This window comes from Antechinus flavipes, chromosome 4 (genome assembly GCF_016432865.1).
Source record: "Antechinus flavipes isolate AdamAnt ecotype Samford, QLD, Australia chromosome 4, AdamAnt_v2, whole genome shotgun sequence".
Lineage (NCBI taxonomy): Eukaryota > Metazoa > Chordata > Mammalia > Dasyuromorphia > Dasyuridae > Antechinus > Antechinus flavipes.
In genome coordinates, this window is record NC_067401.1 from 44847046 (window position 1) to 44864357 (window position 17312).

Here is a 17312-nt window from a genome sequence, read left to right on the forward strand (position 1 = left end):
ATTCCCATGTAACTGTATTATAAGTAAAGTAAAAGAATTTTGAAATGAAAATAAAAACCTTTTGTGTATTTCTTTCTTTATGGTGTCTGATTAAAATACAAGATGAGGCTCACAAATAATAGAAGTTTACAAGAAAATCTTTTGATAGTTTTCATAAATGAGAAATATGTTATACTTATTAATTTTCAATGAAAATGTTTTGTTACTATACAAACACAAAAATAAAAAATAACATAGATTCTTATAATATAAAATATACCTATTAGCTATAACATTAATAATAATAAAGAATAGCTTAATATATTAACAACAATAATGTTGGATGGGCTTTTTTTGGCACAGAGTTTCTCAAAATGTGTGCCTTGAATATTGCTGATAATTATTTTTCTTTTTCAGCCACCTATCTTTTTTAATAATGTTTTAAATATTACAAATTCCAACTCAACTCACAATATAATGAAAGAAATGAGACCGCAAGTGAAATGGTTTATGGATTTTTCAAAGATATAAATAAATGAAATATTGTGAAGCCATCAGGGCTCATGCTTGTGGCTAACACAAAGTAACAGAGTGCAATCTACTTGGGAAAAACTTTTAATGTGAAAATTATAAGCCCAATTATGAACTATAGCAACTCAATAATCACTGCCATTTTTTTCTTACTTTCAAAACAAAGCATCGGCAAAATCATTCCTATGTTCCTCATACTTTTATTTCAAAGGCTGATATTCCCAAATGTTTTGTTTTTATTGTTGTTTTTAAACTATGTCCTTCTATGATCTGTCCTCAGAGGCCTATGTCAGAGGCAATATTGAGCTGGGAGGATTGTGGAGCCAGACATTTGTGACAATGCTGGTCTGGAACTGAAACTTTTTCACTGAGAGGGACATTGTGCTTAGTTGTTGTTTATTCATTTAAATCATGTCCACTACTTCATAACCCCATTTGGGGATTTTTTGGTCAAAGATACTAGAGTGGTTTTGCCATTTCCTTCTCCAACTCATTGTCTCCAACGCAAATGTCTGAGGTCAGATTTGAACTCATGAAGATGAATCTTCCTGATCCAGCTCCAGTGCTCTATCATCATCTTAATCAATGATGATCAAAGAGCAACATTCATGAATTCATACCTATTAAGTACAAAGTATGGTAACTGGAAATAGAAATTTAGAGACAAAAATGAAGTGGTTCCTGACTACAAGATTACATTCTATTAGGAAGAAATAATGGTTATCACAACAGATAAATACAAGACAATTTGAGAAAAGGAAGTGGACTGGTAGGATTAGGAAAGACTTGTCATTGTAGATGACTTTAAAAGAACCTTAAAAGAAGTTAAAATTGTAAATGCTAAAGTAAGTAAATATAAGGTTATTTGGAAATAAAAGAGCACCAACAACCTGGGGAATAGGAAAAGTCTTATTCGTGACTCCATTGTTTATTAACTGAAGAGTCAAAGGCAGGCTATTTATATGTAGACCTCAATTTCCCCAACTTTAAAATGAGGGGGCTGGACTAGGGGTTTCTAAGTTCCTTTCAGGTCTTAAGTTTATGATCTAAGATTATAACTCTTCCCATAATAACCAGAACAATCCCAAACACAATAGTGATAAGTCAATAAATAAAGTCTCAATAAATACCTAGTGAATGAATAGCAACGATTTTTTAAGAATTATTTTGCAAAGCCCTAACCTATAATTTTGTTCATTGGGCTTCATTTGGAAGCACAAGGTTTTTGTATCATTTCAGGAGGTGGGATGAATAAAATCTCAATAAACTGAGACTTCAAGAATTTGCAATTTAGGGATTTTTCTCTGCACAGAAAAGGGAAGAGGAATGTATTTATGGGTGGCGAGGTAGTATAGTGACCAGAATACTGAACTTGGAATCAATAAGGGTCAAATTTCACCTTAAAATCATGTGATGCTGAGAAAGACACTTAAATTCTCTCAGTCTCCATTTCCTCATCTATAAAATGCGGATACTAATGGCATATGCCTCACAAGGTTGATGTGAAACATAAATGATGAGATGCTATGAAAATTTTAAGGTGACTCAGTGAATAGATCACCACGTTTGGAGTCAGAAAGATTTTTCTTCCTGAGTTCAAATTCAGCCTCAGATACTTACTAGCTGTGTGACCTTAGACAAGTCATTTAATCCTGTTTGCCTAGTTTCCCCTTCTGTAAAATGAGCCACGGAAGATTTCATCTCCAATATATTTGCCAAGAAAACCCAAAATTGAGTCATGTAAAGTTGATCATGCTGGAAACAACTGATCAGCAACACTATAAAAATGCTGGCTATTATTACTTGGAAATGAAAATAATATTTTAAAAATACATTTAAAAAAACCTATGACACACAATTCCTCTAAAGTCATGTAATCAATTAATGGCAGAACTGAAGTGTTCCTAAACAGCTGCTTAGCTCACACTCTATCCCTCACTGAGAAAAATAAATTAGCAACTGTAGAAAAGATTTCACTCTGGCTACTAATTAAATTAGCTAGTTTTCTGTTTGTCTTTTAATAATTATCTCTGTCTTTTAAAGGCTTACATGGACTCTGACTTAACACAGAATTCCTTTGTTTTGGCAAATGTTGACAGTTGACAGTTCTAGAGAAAGAAATGGGGAAACTCTCAGAATGCCCCCCCCCCCGAATTCTGCAGAGGAATTTTGACTCAGAAATGATGCTTTTAAACCTTATCTTTGATCTAGGTGCTCTGAGTATTACTGTTCTTCGCCCTTTCTATGAAGTATCTCCATGGATTATGAAGAAAGAATTAGAAACTATTGTGCCCACTAATCTTCAATCAAGACCCTGGAATACTTTCCCCCCAGCTGAGGTACAAAGTTGTTTTACTTAAAAGCAGATGGGTGAAGCATTGGAGGACTTCTGCCTCTTTTCTTCACTCCTGGTGAAGTAGCAACTCAGTTCCCCTCAAGCTTTAATCCTGTGTAGCTAATGTGGCAAAAATCTGAACTCAGGCTTCCCCACCGATTCTGTATCACACCACTCTGCTTCTCAAACTCCCATTAAAATGAGGAAATAAAAAAGAATTTGCCCTGACCAACTAAAATCACCTTTATCTCCTTTGCCCAAGGTTTTTACTATTAAAAGATTTTTTTACTATTTTTATTTTTTTACTATTGTTTTTACTATTGTGAGATATTGTAAGTACATCCATACTGAGTAGCCCTACCTCCAGTTGGAATAAACTTACATTATAAAGACTACCCTATCCTATATGGTAATAATATTTCCTATCATGGAATCACCACCTTTTTTTTTTTTTGATAGATGCAATCAAGAGCAAAATGATTTGCCCAAGCTCACATAGCTTATAAGTACCTAAAGCTAGATTTGAACTCAGGCTCTCCTCATTCAAAAATCAGAGCTTTATCTGCTGCCCTCCCCCCTTTTTAAATGACCGTTTTAAAAATAATATTTAGTTCCTTCTTCAAGAATTCTTTTCTTTTTTTGTGAGGCAATTGGAGTTGAGTGACTTGCCTAGGATCACACACTAGTAAGTTTCAAATATCTGAGGTCACATTTGAACCCAGATCCCCCTAACTTCAGGCTAGTGCTCTATCCACTGCTCCATTTAACTACCTCTCTTCAGGAGTTCTTTAGCTTTTCATTTTGGCATATAATTTTAATCATTTCATGCCTACCATTTTTTTCACTTAATATTTTAGAAAAATGCAGTCTTGTGATAAATAGCTTTGCAATTACATTAGAATTATATGGAGATGTCCTATTGAGTCTTGGAATATAGTGGAAGAAAACAGACTTTCATTTATTTTAAAATAATCAAAGTTCCCTTATAAAGTTTTCCCAAAGATACAGTGGTTTGAGTGAGAAACTATTACCCTGGGGGAAAAACATAGGTCTGAGTCCTGCAGCTAATAATATTTCCATATTTAAAGAGCCACCCTGCAGTGGCTAATATAGTCCAAGTTTTGTTTTAATGAGATTATCCGTAATGAAGGAATATGTTTGATCAAGAGAGGGGGATATAATTAGCAGAATAGAAAGGACCCTGAACTGAGACCTAGCACTTTTGGGTTCCCATTTTTGCTATGTCCCAAAGTTTTCTGGGTGACCTCAGGTAAACCACTTCTTCTTTAGCAGCTTTTAGTTTCTTAATCTGTATGGAAAGTTGTACCATATGATCTTTAAAGCCTCTTCCAGTTTATTTAGCATTTTGTTTTAAAAAACCCTTTAGTACTTGCATTATAACCAGCAAAGATCAAGAGAAGCAATAAACTTGTAGCAAAGATGAGTTTACTGCTTAATCCCTGGCACTAATCACAGCAGAACATTTCCATGATTTATTAGAAGAAAATTTAAACTAAACATGCTTGTCATGTCTATGAGAAAACTGATCTAAGTCATAGAAGATACCTCCTCTGATACCATTCTGAATGCTTTCAAAATGATCTTTTCAAAGAGTGCCTCTATTTCTTTTAAGTGGTAGGACTCTCCATTAATAGTCTACCAGCTCAATGAAATGAGGCTAGGAAATTGGCAATATCAAAAAAAAAGGAAGCCCTTTATTCTGGCGAGTGGATAGCGGACTGGAGTTAGAAAGAATTACTTTCAAATTTTAACATAGAAACCTAATCTTAAACAGTCACTTAACCTCTGTATACCTCCATTTCCTTATCTGAAAGAGCAAAGGGAAAAAAAAAAAAAACATGGCAGTTGGGGAGGGTTTGGACTTTTAGGTTCCTCCAGATGTAAATCTACAATTGTCCCCTACTTGGACTAGGGCTGAGAATATGGATCCCCAGCCTTGTTGGGGAAGAAAAGAAGAGACATATAGTAGGTAGAATAGCTACTAAAAATAAGAGTGACCTCCAGATACAATGTCCTATTTAGTTATGATATTGCCGAGAAGCCTCTATTCAATCTTTCACCTATCAGCATACGATGTTTACAATGTATGACAACAAATCTAAAATGGGCTCTTCGTATAAACTATATTTGAAAACAAGGGGAAATGAATTCTCTCCCTCTGAAAAATTTTTGAGAATAATATTTTGTAAGCTCAAAGAAATTTAGAGCTGGAAGAAATTTTGGGGACTTGCTGGTATCTCTTAATTTATATTATTTTTGACCAAATGGAGTCACCCAGCTAGTTAGTAATGGCAGACTTAGGACCAGAATGAATGCTCATCTCCTAGCTTCAAGTCTAGGACTCTGTCCAGTACACACTAACACTCCTAAAGCAAAGAAGTATTGGAATGATTCAAATCAAGAACATGTCCAAATGACAATGTTGGGTCTTCTCAGGGCTATGAAACATGTCATGGAGTCTCTTCAGCAACTTTAAAATAAAGAGTTAAGATGCCTACCATAAATAAACTTAGTTAGAAGTCTATCCCACGAATGTAGGTCAGCTTTTTAAAGTGACCCTTTTGTATGCTAAATGATATTAAAAGACTGTACATCTCAGAGCTGGCTTAGGAATTAGCATACACTTTGGGAACCTATTTAAAACCCAAGAACAGTTCTAGGGGTGCCCAGAATAGTTCCAAGTCTTACACAGCTTCTTAAGAAATCTATAAAGCAAGATTGATGCAGGAGCAGATAAACTATGTATAGCATAAATCTATGTATGTCTCAGAGCTGCCAATACAATAAATTCAACTAACATTTATTAAATACCTACTATATGCCAGGAACTGTGCTAAAATGCTCCCAAATCTACTCATTTTGAAAGGAATGGGAAATTCTTTAGCCTAGATGAATACTGGATAAGGATCTCTTCTCCATGGTATAGCATTGACTAGAAGTCACCTACATTCAACTGGTTTTGCCATTCCTCAAGACTCTGGATTTCAAACTAAAATTTTTGTATTAATTTTTATATTATACTTTTTTATTTACAAAACACATGCATGGGTAATTTTTCAATACTGACCCTTTTAAATCTTCTGTTCCAACTTTTCCTCTCCTTTCCCCCACCCCATCCCCTGTCAAGTAGCCTAATACATGTTAAATATGTTAAAGTATATGTTAAATACAATATATGTATACATATTTATACAGTCAAACTAATTTTTTAAAAGTCTTAGTGAAGTCATATCAGGGAAGTCAGTCAGGATGGCCTATGGCTATAATCACTGTACCAGTGTGGCAAGTCCCTAGGAGAGAGAGGGGTGGCTCCAGGAGATTCCATTAAGGAGGCACAAACCTGGTAGTAACAGGTTAGTAGCTGCTGATTTTAGGATGGGCCCACTTACAGCTGAAATGAGAAATGTAAATCCAGTCTCAAAAACAAAGAAAATGTATTGGGGAAGATGCTGGACTAACCAGGGATCAAAAAATACTTTTTAATTATAAAAATATTCTATATGAGAAACTATTTTATCATTGTGTTGGTTTCATTTTTACAGAAGAAAACTCCAGGTCCTCCATTTGGAACTCACATTTGGAAGGGGCTATCCATAGGGTCTGTGCACTTGGCTTACCTACCTGCTCCTATACGAAAGTGCCCCAAAGTACTCCAGGTCCGACAATTCATTCAGCATGAGGTCATTAAGAATGAGCTGAAACTAAAGCTGCAGTTTTCCCTTAAGGTAATTGGAATTATGAGGTTATCATTTTCCAAAAAGAGGAGATGCTTTTCCCTTTCCAGGGTTATAATTGGGCATTATCAGAGCTCAGTTTCATGAGTCTATATTCTTTTCATTTACAGTGTTTATAGTCATTGTGTATATTGTTGTCCTAATTCTACTTGCTTCACCCTGTCTTATTTTATATCTTGCCTTTTTTTTTCTTCTGGACTCCTTATATTTATCATTTTTACAATAAACTAATACTCTGTTATATTGATATAAGCATAATTTGTTCAGTTGTTCCCTATTTTATTTCCAATTTTTTGCTAATGTGTTGCTATGAACATATTCTGGAATATATAGAATGGGACAGTTAGGTGGTACAGTTGAAAGTGTGCCAAGCCTAGAGTCAGAAAGACTCATCTTCATGAGTTAAAATATGGCCTCAGATATTTATAGGCAAGTCACTTAATTGTTTCATTTTATTATATGTAAAATGTGCTAGAGAAGTAAATGGCAAGCACTCCAGTATTCTTGCCAAGAAAACCCCAAATGAGGTCATGAAAAGTTGGACATAATTGAAACAACTCAATAACAATATCTAAAACATTTATGTTGTTGATCTCTTTGAGGTATGTTTCCAATAACAGGATCTCTGGGTCAAAAAATATGAACAGATTAGCAACTTTTCTCACATAATTCCAAATTATTTTCCAGAATGGTTGGAACAACTTGCAGATTTACCAATGGTGTATAAGTATGTTTATCTTCTCACATTTCTTCCAACTCCGAGTATTTCTCACTTTTGTCCTATTTACTGCTTTCTTTTTAAGTGTTCAAATACAATAGCTTTAATATGTCCTAGAATTTTGCCATGCTTTTAAAACAAGCTCACCAGCGAAAATTACACCTTCTTCCTTTTCTTTCTTTTTATTTATTTTTTTAAAAGCAAGGTAACATTTACCTCTATGATACTTTCCCTATTTTCCATTATTTTTCCTGTGATACTTCCCCTATTTTCCATCAATTTTTCAAAGTTACAGTCAATTAATAATCCCAGGAAAGGTTTCATGTAGGAGGTGACCCCAAATGAATCATGAAGGAAACAAGGGACTCTTAAGAGGTAAAAGTTAAGAGGGAGGGTATTCTAGATATGGGAGACAAGGGAGCCTAGGAAGGAGATGGACTGTTGTTATGGAATAAGAAGTAGAACAATGTGGTTGGAATGTAGAATGTGTGCTATGGAATAATAAGAAAGAAACCCAGAAAGGTAGATATTTATGAGTGGCTAGAATCAAATAGAGAAGTTTAATTTTTAAGCTAGAGTCAGTAAGGGGATTGTATAGCTTCTTGAGCAAAGGAGTGACCTACTCAGAACTATACTTCAGGAATATCATTTTGGCAGTTTCATCTTGAATGAACAAAATAAGAAAGGAAAACACTGGAAAAGGGACACCAGTTGGGAAGCTATATCCGGAGTCATGGTGTAAGTTTATCATCTTTGCTACCGGGGAAGTAGAGGTTGAGAATCTTTCTTTCTTTTTTTGTTCTTCCTTTCTTTTGTTCTTTCTTTCTTTTTCTTTTTTTCTTTCTCTCTTTTTCTTCTTCCTTCGTTTCTTTCTTTCTTTCACTTTCACTTTCACATAAAGAATCTCTGGAGCCACATTGGATTAAGCCAATTGGGTATCTACACTAAGTTATGTGTTGGTATGGTCAGCGATTTGTAAAGAGGTATCCCAGATTGTTTAAGGAGGGATGAACTGGCCCAGGTCAGGAAAATGAAGCAGGTCAAATTTCTACTACTGCTTAGAAGGAGACTAGAAGGTTGATTGAATGCTGTACTTCTAGCCTGAGTGAGATAGAGATAACCAGTCTCAAAAACAAAGAAAAAATAGGCTATTCCTCTTGCTTTTTTTTCATGTATGAATATGCGCTTTATTATCAACAGAAATCTTTTTGACTGACTTATGTCCTTGTTTGTGTGATTAAATGATCCATTCTAACCTCCTCCTCATTTATCCTGATTTAAATTTCAACTCCTAACGTACCACTTTTGTTCTATCCTTCCCTTTCTGAAAAATAATTTCCTTGAAAGATAAAACAGAAGTTGAGATCATAGAGATGTGATTTATCTCATCTCATTTATCTGGCATGTTTCTATCCCTTCTTTCATTGTTTTTTATTATCCTTAGAATCTCTCATCTTATTTTAAACCTTTTTGAAGCCCCTTCCATCCGTCACCTACCTCATCCTTCGTCTCAATGCTTCTGATGTTTTTTTTTTTAACTACTCACTCTTTTTTAACTTTTCCTTCCTTTCATCTTCAATATGTATTCTTTTTAAAAGTTAAAGTTGTCTGATAAATTCTTTGGGTAGCCATCTGGGTCACTTTAAACAGTTCTCTCTCTTCTTTCTCAGTAGAATAATGTGTATTTCTGTCTTTAGAATTTTCTTTTTGAGAGCTTCCCATTTCTCTCTCAGATTTCCCCTGTACAATCCTTAGTCACAGGATCCTATTTATCATTTAACTGAACTTTTTGAATTTTTTTTTAATATTGAAGTTATCTACACCCAGATTTCCTTTTAACATCTATTACAAAGTTGAAGATGGCATGATCACTTCCTTCCAAGGTTTAGACACTAGCAGCCTTATTCATTACAACTTAATCTATGTAGCAGTGTCCTTTATTGCTTCTTTCACCTTTTAAAAAATTCAGTGAATACAATTTGAGTTCCAACTCTCTTAAAAGCAGTCCTTCCATCTTGGTCAGCCAATCAAGCATATGTATCTTACTTCTAGATTTCTGATTCTCCATCCTACATCTTCCAGAATTCTGTTGGATTGCTGCTACAAGATGTTGGTAATTGAAACTGATGCTCCTCTTCTTCATCCAAGAAGAAAGGGAAAGGACACAGTCTGATCCTCCTAGCTGCCAGCTAGTCTTTATTAGAATAGTTTTCTTCCCAATTAAGTTTTCTTTTGCCATCCACCTGGATGATTGTGTCCATTCATATATGTCTATTGTGGCTTATTATCAATGAAAAATTTCCTTCTATTCTACCCTACTCTATATACCAATCCTTTTTGATATGGCTCTAAGTTTTCAGTTAGTTTGGTTTTAAATGATTGTTTTTTTCCTTATGTTAATTCAAAAATTGCCTCTAAAATTTAAGTCTGCCTTTTGGGGCCAAAAGAACCATTATAGAGCAATTAGGTGGCACCAAAGTATACACAGTACCAAGTCTGAAATCAGGAAGACTCATCTTCATGAATTCAAATTTGGCTTCATACACTTAGTAGTTGTCAAGTCACTTAACATTGTTTGCCTCAGTTTCCTCGTCTGTAAAATGAAACCTCTCCAGGATCAGTATCTCTGCCAAGAAAACCACAAATGACATCATAAGGAGTTAGATATGACTGAAATGATTGAGCAACAACACCACCAATATAATCCTTTTTTCCAAATTGAAAGGCTCCCATATTTGAAAATAGCTAGTCTGGCCTCTATATATCCCAATCTATTTATGACATTATCTCAAGGCCTTTCATGGTCACCTCACCCACCCCAGATCTTGTTGAAAGGAAGGAAAAAACAAGTATTTACATACAAGATTGATCAAATAATTTGATAGATCAATAGATACATATATATATATATGTATATATACACACTGATTGATAGAAGAAATAGATGAATATATGTATATAATATACATAAATAGGTATGTATACATAGTACAAATAGCATAAATGATATATTCTTTCCTGTAAAATTGACTACTAAAGGTGAGAAAGAAAACTATAATCCAGAAGTCCTTTGTCTTTTTGTTTCATGAATCCCTTTGGCAATCTGGTATAATCTGTGTATTTCTTCCGAGAATAAAGTTTTAAATAATTAAAAGAAATATTAAACTTCTGTTGGAGAAAATGTTCTATTAGGAAAAAATGAAGATATATGTATTTTTCCCATCCAAATTCACAAGATTCCTACCCCCAGCAGAATCTCTCCCCAAAGGATTATCAGGCTAAGAATTTCTATCATGCCTAAAAGCTCCAAATATAGGTCCCTGAGTCTACTTTTTTTAATTACTGAAAAAAAGCATTAACATCTTCTTGGATTTCATTGTCTCTCTTGATCTAGGATTACATAAACCATATCCTAAAGAAAGAGGATGAATTACAGGAAATGACCGTTAAGGACTCGCGAACAGAAGAAGAAAGAGGCAATGCTGCAGACCTGCTCAAACTAGTAATGGTGAGTAGAAATTAGTTCTTTTTAAATAGAGTCATTGTTTGATGCCCTATGTGCCAAAGGAAAGCCTCCTTGGTAATGTTGATGCCATTCTAAACATATTCTCTTCCCTCTCCTTAAAGTCTCTCACTTCTGCAAATATCTGCAAACATGTCATTGGAATTTCCTGGCTTTCTTTAGGACCTCCTCTTCAGTTGTAAATATGTTGGGGAGTCTTTGAATTTGATACTTTTCACTTTCTTTAGAACAGATATTTAGGGAAACCATAAGGAAAAAGACCCCTATTCCCAATATTTTTATAAACAGCTTGAAAGAAAGTTCAGATAGTAAGTTTTAACAAATATTCAAATGAGAAGCTAACAAGTTGCATATTCACGGGATAAAACAATGGACCAAATATGTTTTAAAATTAACTAGTCAGTAAGCATTTATTATATATTTTAAATATATCAAGTCCTATGAGAAGCATTTAGATATGCAAATAAATGCCAGAATCATGGTTTCTCTAAGTCCCAATCTAATGGGGGAGGTAATAGCAACCAATTACACACACACACACACACACACACACACACTCACTCACACATATACCCATAATCTGTACAGAATAGATGGGAGGCAATCTCAAAGGGGGGATATTAGCTATAAGGAGGACTTCAAAAATATCCTAAAAAAGGAGAGATTTGAGCTGAATCTGAAAGGAAGTCAGGTAAGGTAATAGATGCAATGTGAGGAGGAAGAGCATTCTAAGTTAGAGTGAGCTGGAGTCAGCTCTAAAGGAAGAAAAGATGATTACATTTTCAATTTGAGCAGAAACTCAAATATCTTAGAAATAGACAATTACTACAATCAGAGCTTTGATTTATTTGATTGTTTAGACTTAAGAAAATTTCCATTAAATGTAAAAGACTAGTGTATACTTTTCCCCCCTAGAAAACCCCAATATTAAACCCACCCCTGTACGGGTTCTCAAAACACTGCTTGAGCTCAGCAAGAATATAATAGAAGACAAGGAATAAAGTCATCAACAGTTTGGAAGCCTTGTGCCTTAAAGCTAATAAAATAGTAATAATAACAATAATAATATTTAATAACTGAAATTTATGTAGCAGATTTGCAAAGTGATTTACTTCCTTTATCTCATTTGAATTTGCCAACACTCCCAGTTCCTGATCTGGGAGAACATCCAATAAAAAGGCACTAGAAGATAGAATGTTGAGCTTGAGGGACAGTTAAGAAAGCCATTTATAGTATGGAAAACTAATGACAAACAGTTCAGGAGATACTAGTTCAGTCAACAGTGTCACATAGCTGCCAAGAAAGCTAATTTAGTTTTTGGTTAGTGTCCAGAACAAAGGAGATCATCACACTGGTCTCTGCCTTGGTCATATTATAACTTGAGATCCATGGTTAGTTCTGAGGATCACAAGATGCAGTACAGGACAACCAGCAGGATGACTTTTTTTTAAGACCTATATGAAGATAAGTTGAAAGAAATATATATGTTTAGTCTAGAGGAGAAAAGATTTAGAGGGATGGGAGTTATGATAGCTACTTTCAAATACAGAACAGGGTTGGAGTTATCTTGTGGTAGTGGTTGTTTTGTGACCCCATTGGGCCTTTCTTGGGAAAGATACTGGAGAGCTTTGTCATTTCCTTCTTCAGATTATTTAACAGATGAGGAAATAGAAGCGAGTGGATTAAGTGATTTACCAGAGTCACATAACTAGTCAGTGTTTGAGGCTGAATTTGAACACAGGAAAATGAGTCTTTTAACTCCAGGGCTGTTTCTCTATCCACTGCACTATCTAACTGCCCTGCTGCTATCATTTGGAAGAGGCATTTGTTTTCTTAGCCATGGAGCATAGAATGAGGAGCAAGGTGTAGTAGCCATAAAGACACTGATTATATAGCTTGATGTAAAGGAAACATTTCCTAATCATTAGAACTGTGCAAGGATGTATAGTGTAGCTAGATAAGTTCTATGCATTAGATATATTCAGGCAATGTCTGAATAATCACTTGTTCGATCAATTTTGATGTAATAAATTGCTTATTTTCCTAAAAAAGTAATATTTGGATTGGATTTTGGTTTAAAAATAATCATGTACTGAAATGTTTTTATCCTCATTGCAGTCGTTTCCCAAAATAGAAAAAAGCAAAGAAGATCATTTTACTGATGGTAAGTGTCATATTTTGTTTAAACTTAGAGTTTGACCACATAGGGGACACTACACTGAAAAATAATACTGGGGAATTCTATGTATAATAAAATCCCTGCTCTAAATATATTTGGAATTTTATTTTTTAAATGTTTCTTCCTAATGAAGAACTTTTCCTCGGCCCCACAACTAATAAGTCACCAAATTCTGCTAATTATTTTTGCCAATATCTCTCATTCACTTTATATATATAATATAATACCTTTGTAATATCTCTTATTTTTGTTCTCAATTTATTTCAGATAAAATGTCAAGAACACTATCCTGAGGACAGGCATTTCTTGTTAATCTTTTTCCTTCTTATATTTATCCATTGCAATGGTACATTTACTCATGCTGTGATAAACTGATAGGCCTTGAAAAGATCAAACTTAATAAGGAGAAATGAAGAGTCCTTCACCTTATTGTTGTTGTTCTGTCATTTTTGTGGTGTCCAACTCTTTGTGATCCCATTCGGTATTTGCAAAAAGATTGGATGGTTTGCCATTTCTTTACCCAGCTCATTTAACAGCTGAGAAAACTTGTCTAGTTAAGTGACTTGTCTAGCGTTACACAGGTAGTCAGGAGTCAGGAAGACTCCAGGCCTAATGCTATAGGTGCACTATGGTGCCATCTAGATGTCCTAAATTACATTTTTAAAACACACTGCACAAGTAGGAATATGCAGTAGAGTAGTAAATGTGTGACAAACCAAAGTTCAAATATAAAAACTTAAACATCATCTTTAGTTGGTCCAATTGACCATGGGAGCCACAGATAGAAATGAAATGCTGTTATGTCTTAGAAATAAGAAAGTGAATCTCATATGAGGAAAGAATAAGAAGATATTTTTGATTTCCCTGACCACATTTTTTTTTCTTAATAGTATTTTATTTTTTCCAGTCACATGTAAATTCAATTTTTAACTTTTTATCTCACCTTCCTTCTTCCTAAGACAGCAAGAATTTTTAAATAGATTATATATGTGCAATTTTGTAAAACATGTTTCCAAATTAGCCATGTTGTGAAAAAAGAAATGAACGAAAAGGAAAAAATACAAAAAAAAGATAAAATGAAAGTAATATTCTTCAGACTCCATCAGTTCTTTCTCTGGATGTGGATACTATTTTCCATCATGAGACTTTTGAAACAGTCTTGGATTATTAGTATTTCCTGGCCGTATTCTTAAAAACCCCACCCTTAACTCTCTAGGCTATGGCTGCATGTTCCTGACTATGGGGTATGAATAAGAAGGAAGAGAAAGATCAAGAAAAGCTCATCTCCAGGAGAGCAATCAAGACATTTCATCAGAAATGGTCTGAGAATAGGCTGTATCCAACTGCATGCCAGGATAAATAGACTCAAAGATCCTTTGTGGCCCTTCTGTCTCCTACCACTAATTATGGCTCTCAGGGAAACTTCAATGGAAAACCAGAGTACAGATTTATTATTGGCAAGCCTAATACCAAGAACAACACTTTCCTGAATAAGAAGCAATTTAGCACAATAGAAAAGGCACTAGGTCTGGACTAAGAGGACCTGGATTCAATCTGATATTTCCTAACAACATTTTCTAATCATATAATTTCTCTGGGCCTCTTTATTTCTTTCTGTATAAAAAGAGTTGGATTAAATGAGATACTCTTCCAGCTAAACATTGTTATTGTATAAACATTTGAATGAAGTGTCTTACTATTGGGGTCTTTTTCACTATCAGATGTTGTTTTTAAAAGAAAATTCTGTGATATTTCCTATTATTAACTAGATTTTCAAACTCCTGATAATTGGACTAAACACTTGTCCTTTTCAATCATAGGATTTAGGTAAAGGAAACTTCAGGGAATAAGTTCATGTGAATGTTGTTCTATACTAAGAGAAAGTGAAAATTTAACTCCCTTTCCTTAATGTTGCAGTACACCTGGCAGAATTATACAAGCGAGCATTGGCGAGTCCAGAAATAACAACCAAAATAAACTGGGATAAGTGGAGGTAAAATAATCAAGAACATACTTTTATTGTCCTGAGATATAAGTCAAATCTCTGAGGATTGGTATTGTGGGTAGAATGCTATCTTGCAGTCAAAAAGACCTAAATGCTAATCTGATCTCTGACAGCCATTGAATGATATGGGCAAATCACTTAATAGCTTTGAGCCTCAGTTGATTCAACTATTAATTAGCTATTAATGACATTTTGTATTAGGGGTAGAGTAGAAAGAGAACCATCCCTGAAATCAGGAGGACCGAAGTTCAAATTTGGCCTCAGACACTTAACACTTTCTGGCTATGTGACCTTGGGCAAATCACTTAATCCCAATTGCCTCAACAACCAAAATAATAATAATAATGATGATAATAATAATAATAATAATAATAATAATAATATCTTGTATTCACATCACAGGGTTACTGTTAACAACCTTAAATGAACTGATACTTCTAAAATGCTTTGCCAATTTTAATATGCTATATCAATGTCAGCTATAATAATTAGTAGCATGTTTATAATAATTTGCCATTTCTCAATTATAAAAATTTAATTTTTTTAATTAAAAATAGAGAACAAGATTAGTTTTATAGCTCAAGATTACCTGCTACAAGTTCCAAGTTCTCAGTATGTAAATCACAGTATGCAAAGTTCAGGCTTCATTATTTGATTAACATCTCATGAAATGATAACTAGTTTCCTCCTGTAAGCTTTAGATAGCTTTGTAAAAATGATGTCACTGCTTTGACCCCATTTTCTTCACTTCTTTCTTCCCCTTCATGTAGCCATCCTAAACCCTCAGAACGTTGGAAAGAAAAACTGGAACAGAACAGGTATGCTTTAAACATGTAAAAATTTCCCAGCCTGCCTAGCATCTTTATAAAACTGCCTCTCCTTGAGACTTGGGGCTATCTAAGATTGCAATATTCCAAATGCTTATCATGAATTTCCAGTTTCCTTTTTCCAGAATGGCATTGGATTGCATTCCGATTATATTGCCTAGTTTTAAGTTACTGAATTAGGAGCAACAAGAAATTAGGCTGGAAAAGGGAACAGTCATCCAACTTTTCCCATCATTCCTATATCCTTAGTTATTGCCTGGCTAGGTCATTTGATTATTTAATAATTAACAACCCAGAAAACATTTATTAAGCACTTAATTTTTTCCAGGCTGCTATTCAAGGTACTAGGCAATCTGAAGTTTAAATAAAATCTAATTCAGCTCAGGATTTATATCAATACTCCAGTACCTATTTTCATCAATACAAATATTAGTTTTGTCTTCCCTTCTTCCCAAAAAACACAAAAGTAATTTTGAAACTATATTGAAAGCTTCTTAATAACAGAAACTATATATCTCTCACGAGACCCTGGATAGCAATGAGTGCATAGTAAATGTGGGCTGATCATCTGAAAGTTTTGCACGAATGTCATGCTCAAAGCATTAACCCAGTTAAGACCTGCTAAAACTGATTGACTCTTCAGTTGGTTAATGACACTTGGTACTCCATATCTGTTTTTAAAGTCCCAATATCAAAAATTCCTAGCTGTGAGCCTGAAAAACACTTGGGATTCTTACTCCATTAAAACAAGGACCAATTGGTTCTCATAAGGCAAAGCAACTTAAGATAGGTGCCTTTATTAATAATCTTGTTCTCTCCTCCCATAGTGAAATATCAGTTTTTTTTCATTCATTCACTCATTTGCTGATTTTCTCAGATACTTGTCACCGATCTCCAAGACAGGTTTATCCACAATCATGGACATCCCTATTGATAAGAAATCTATTGTCAAGTTAAACTATCTTTATTGCATCACCTCAATAATGGTGACCAACACCTTTGTCAAATATACAACACTGTTTCACACATTAGACATCAGCTAATGTAAAATCAGAGAACAAGACTGTTTATGTTGTTACATCTTTCAAGGAATAGCTCTAATGTGTGTACAGGATACATTGTTGAAAGAGCTTTTTAAAGTGTCATTTTGTTCTATTGAATCAAAAGAGTTTTTAATAGTCAATAGACAATAAGTGTAATGAAAATTGGTAAAAAATTATGCTCTACTAGCTTAGCTTCCTAAGAACTCAAGGTCATTTTCATACCTCAGTGAGGTTTCAGGATAGGATTTTGTGGAGTCCAATTTAATTCGATTATTATTTACAAATATTTGAATGGATTCCCCCTTCTGAATGCCTTGTTGTAGCATCATTCACTCTCTGTTCTATCTGAAATCTTGCTGTTGTCTTAAAACTCTTCCCTCATTCTAACTCCTCTGTTTACATCTAAATAGCTATCAA

At 34.3% G+C, this 17312-nt stretch overlaps 1 protein-coding gene across 1 annotated transcript in view; it reads left to right on the forward strand.

The window, feature by feature from the left end:
• The window catches only part of SPAG17 (sperm associated antigen 17), a 249501-nt gene that overhangs the window by 203504 nt on the left and 28685 nt on the right, over positions 1-17312 (forward strand). Inside the window, 6 exon segments of the mRNA XM_051992887.1 lie at positions 2722-2849; positions 6409-6591; positions 10713-10826; positions 12960-13005; positions 14938-15013; positions 15796-15843. Of these exon segments, the coding sequence (XP_051848847.1) occupies positions 2722-2849; positions 6409-6591; positions 10713-10826; positions 12960-13005; positions 14938-15013; positions 15796-15843 (595 nt within the window).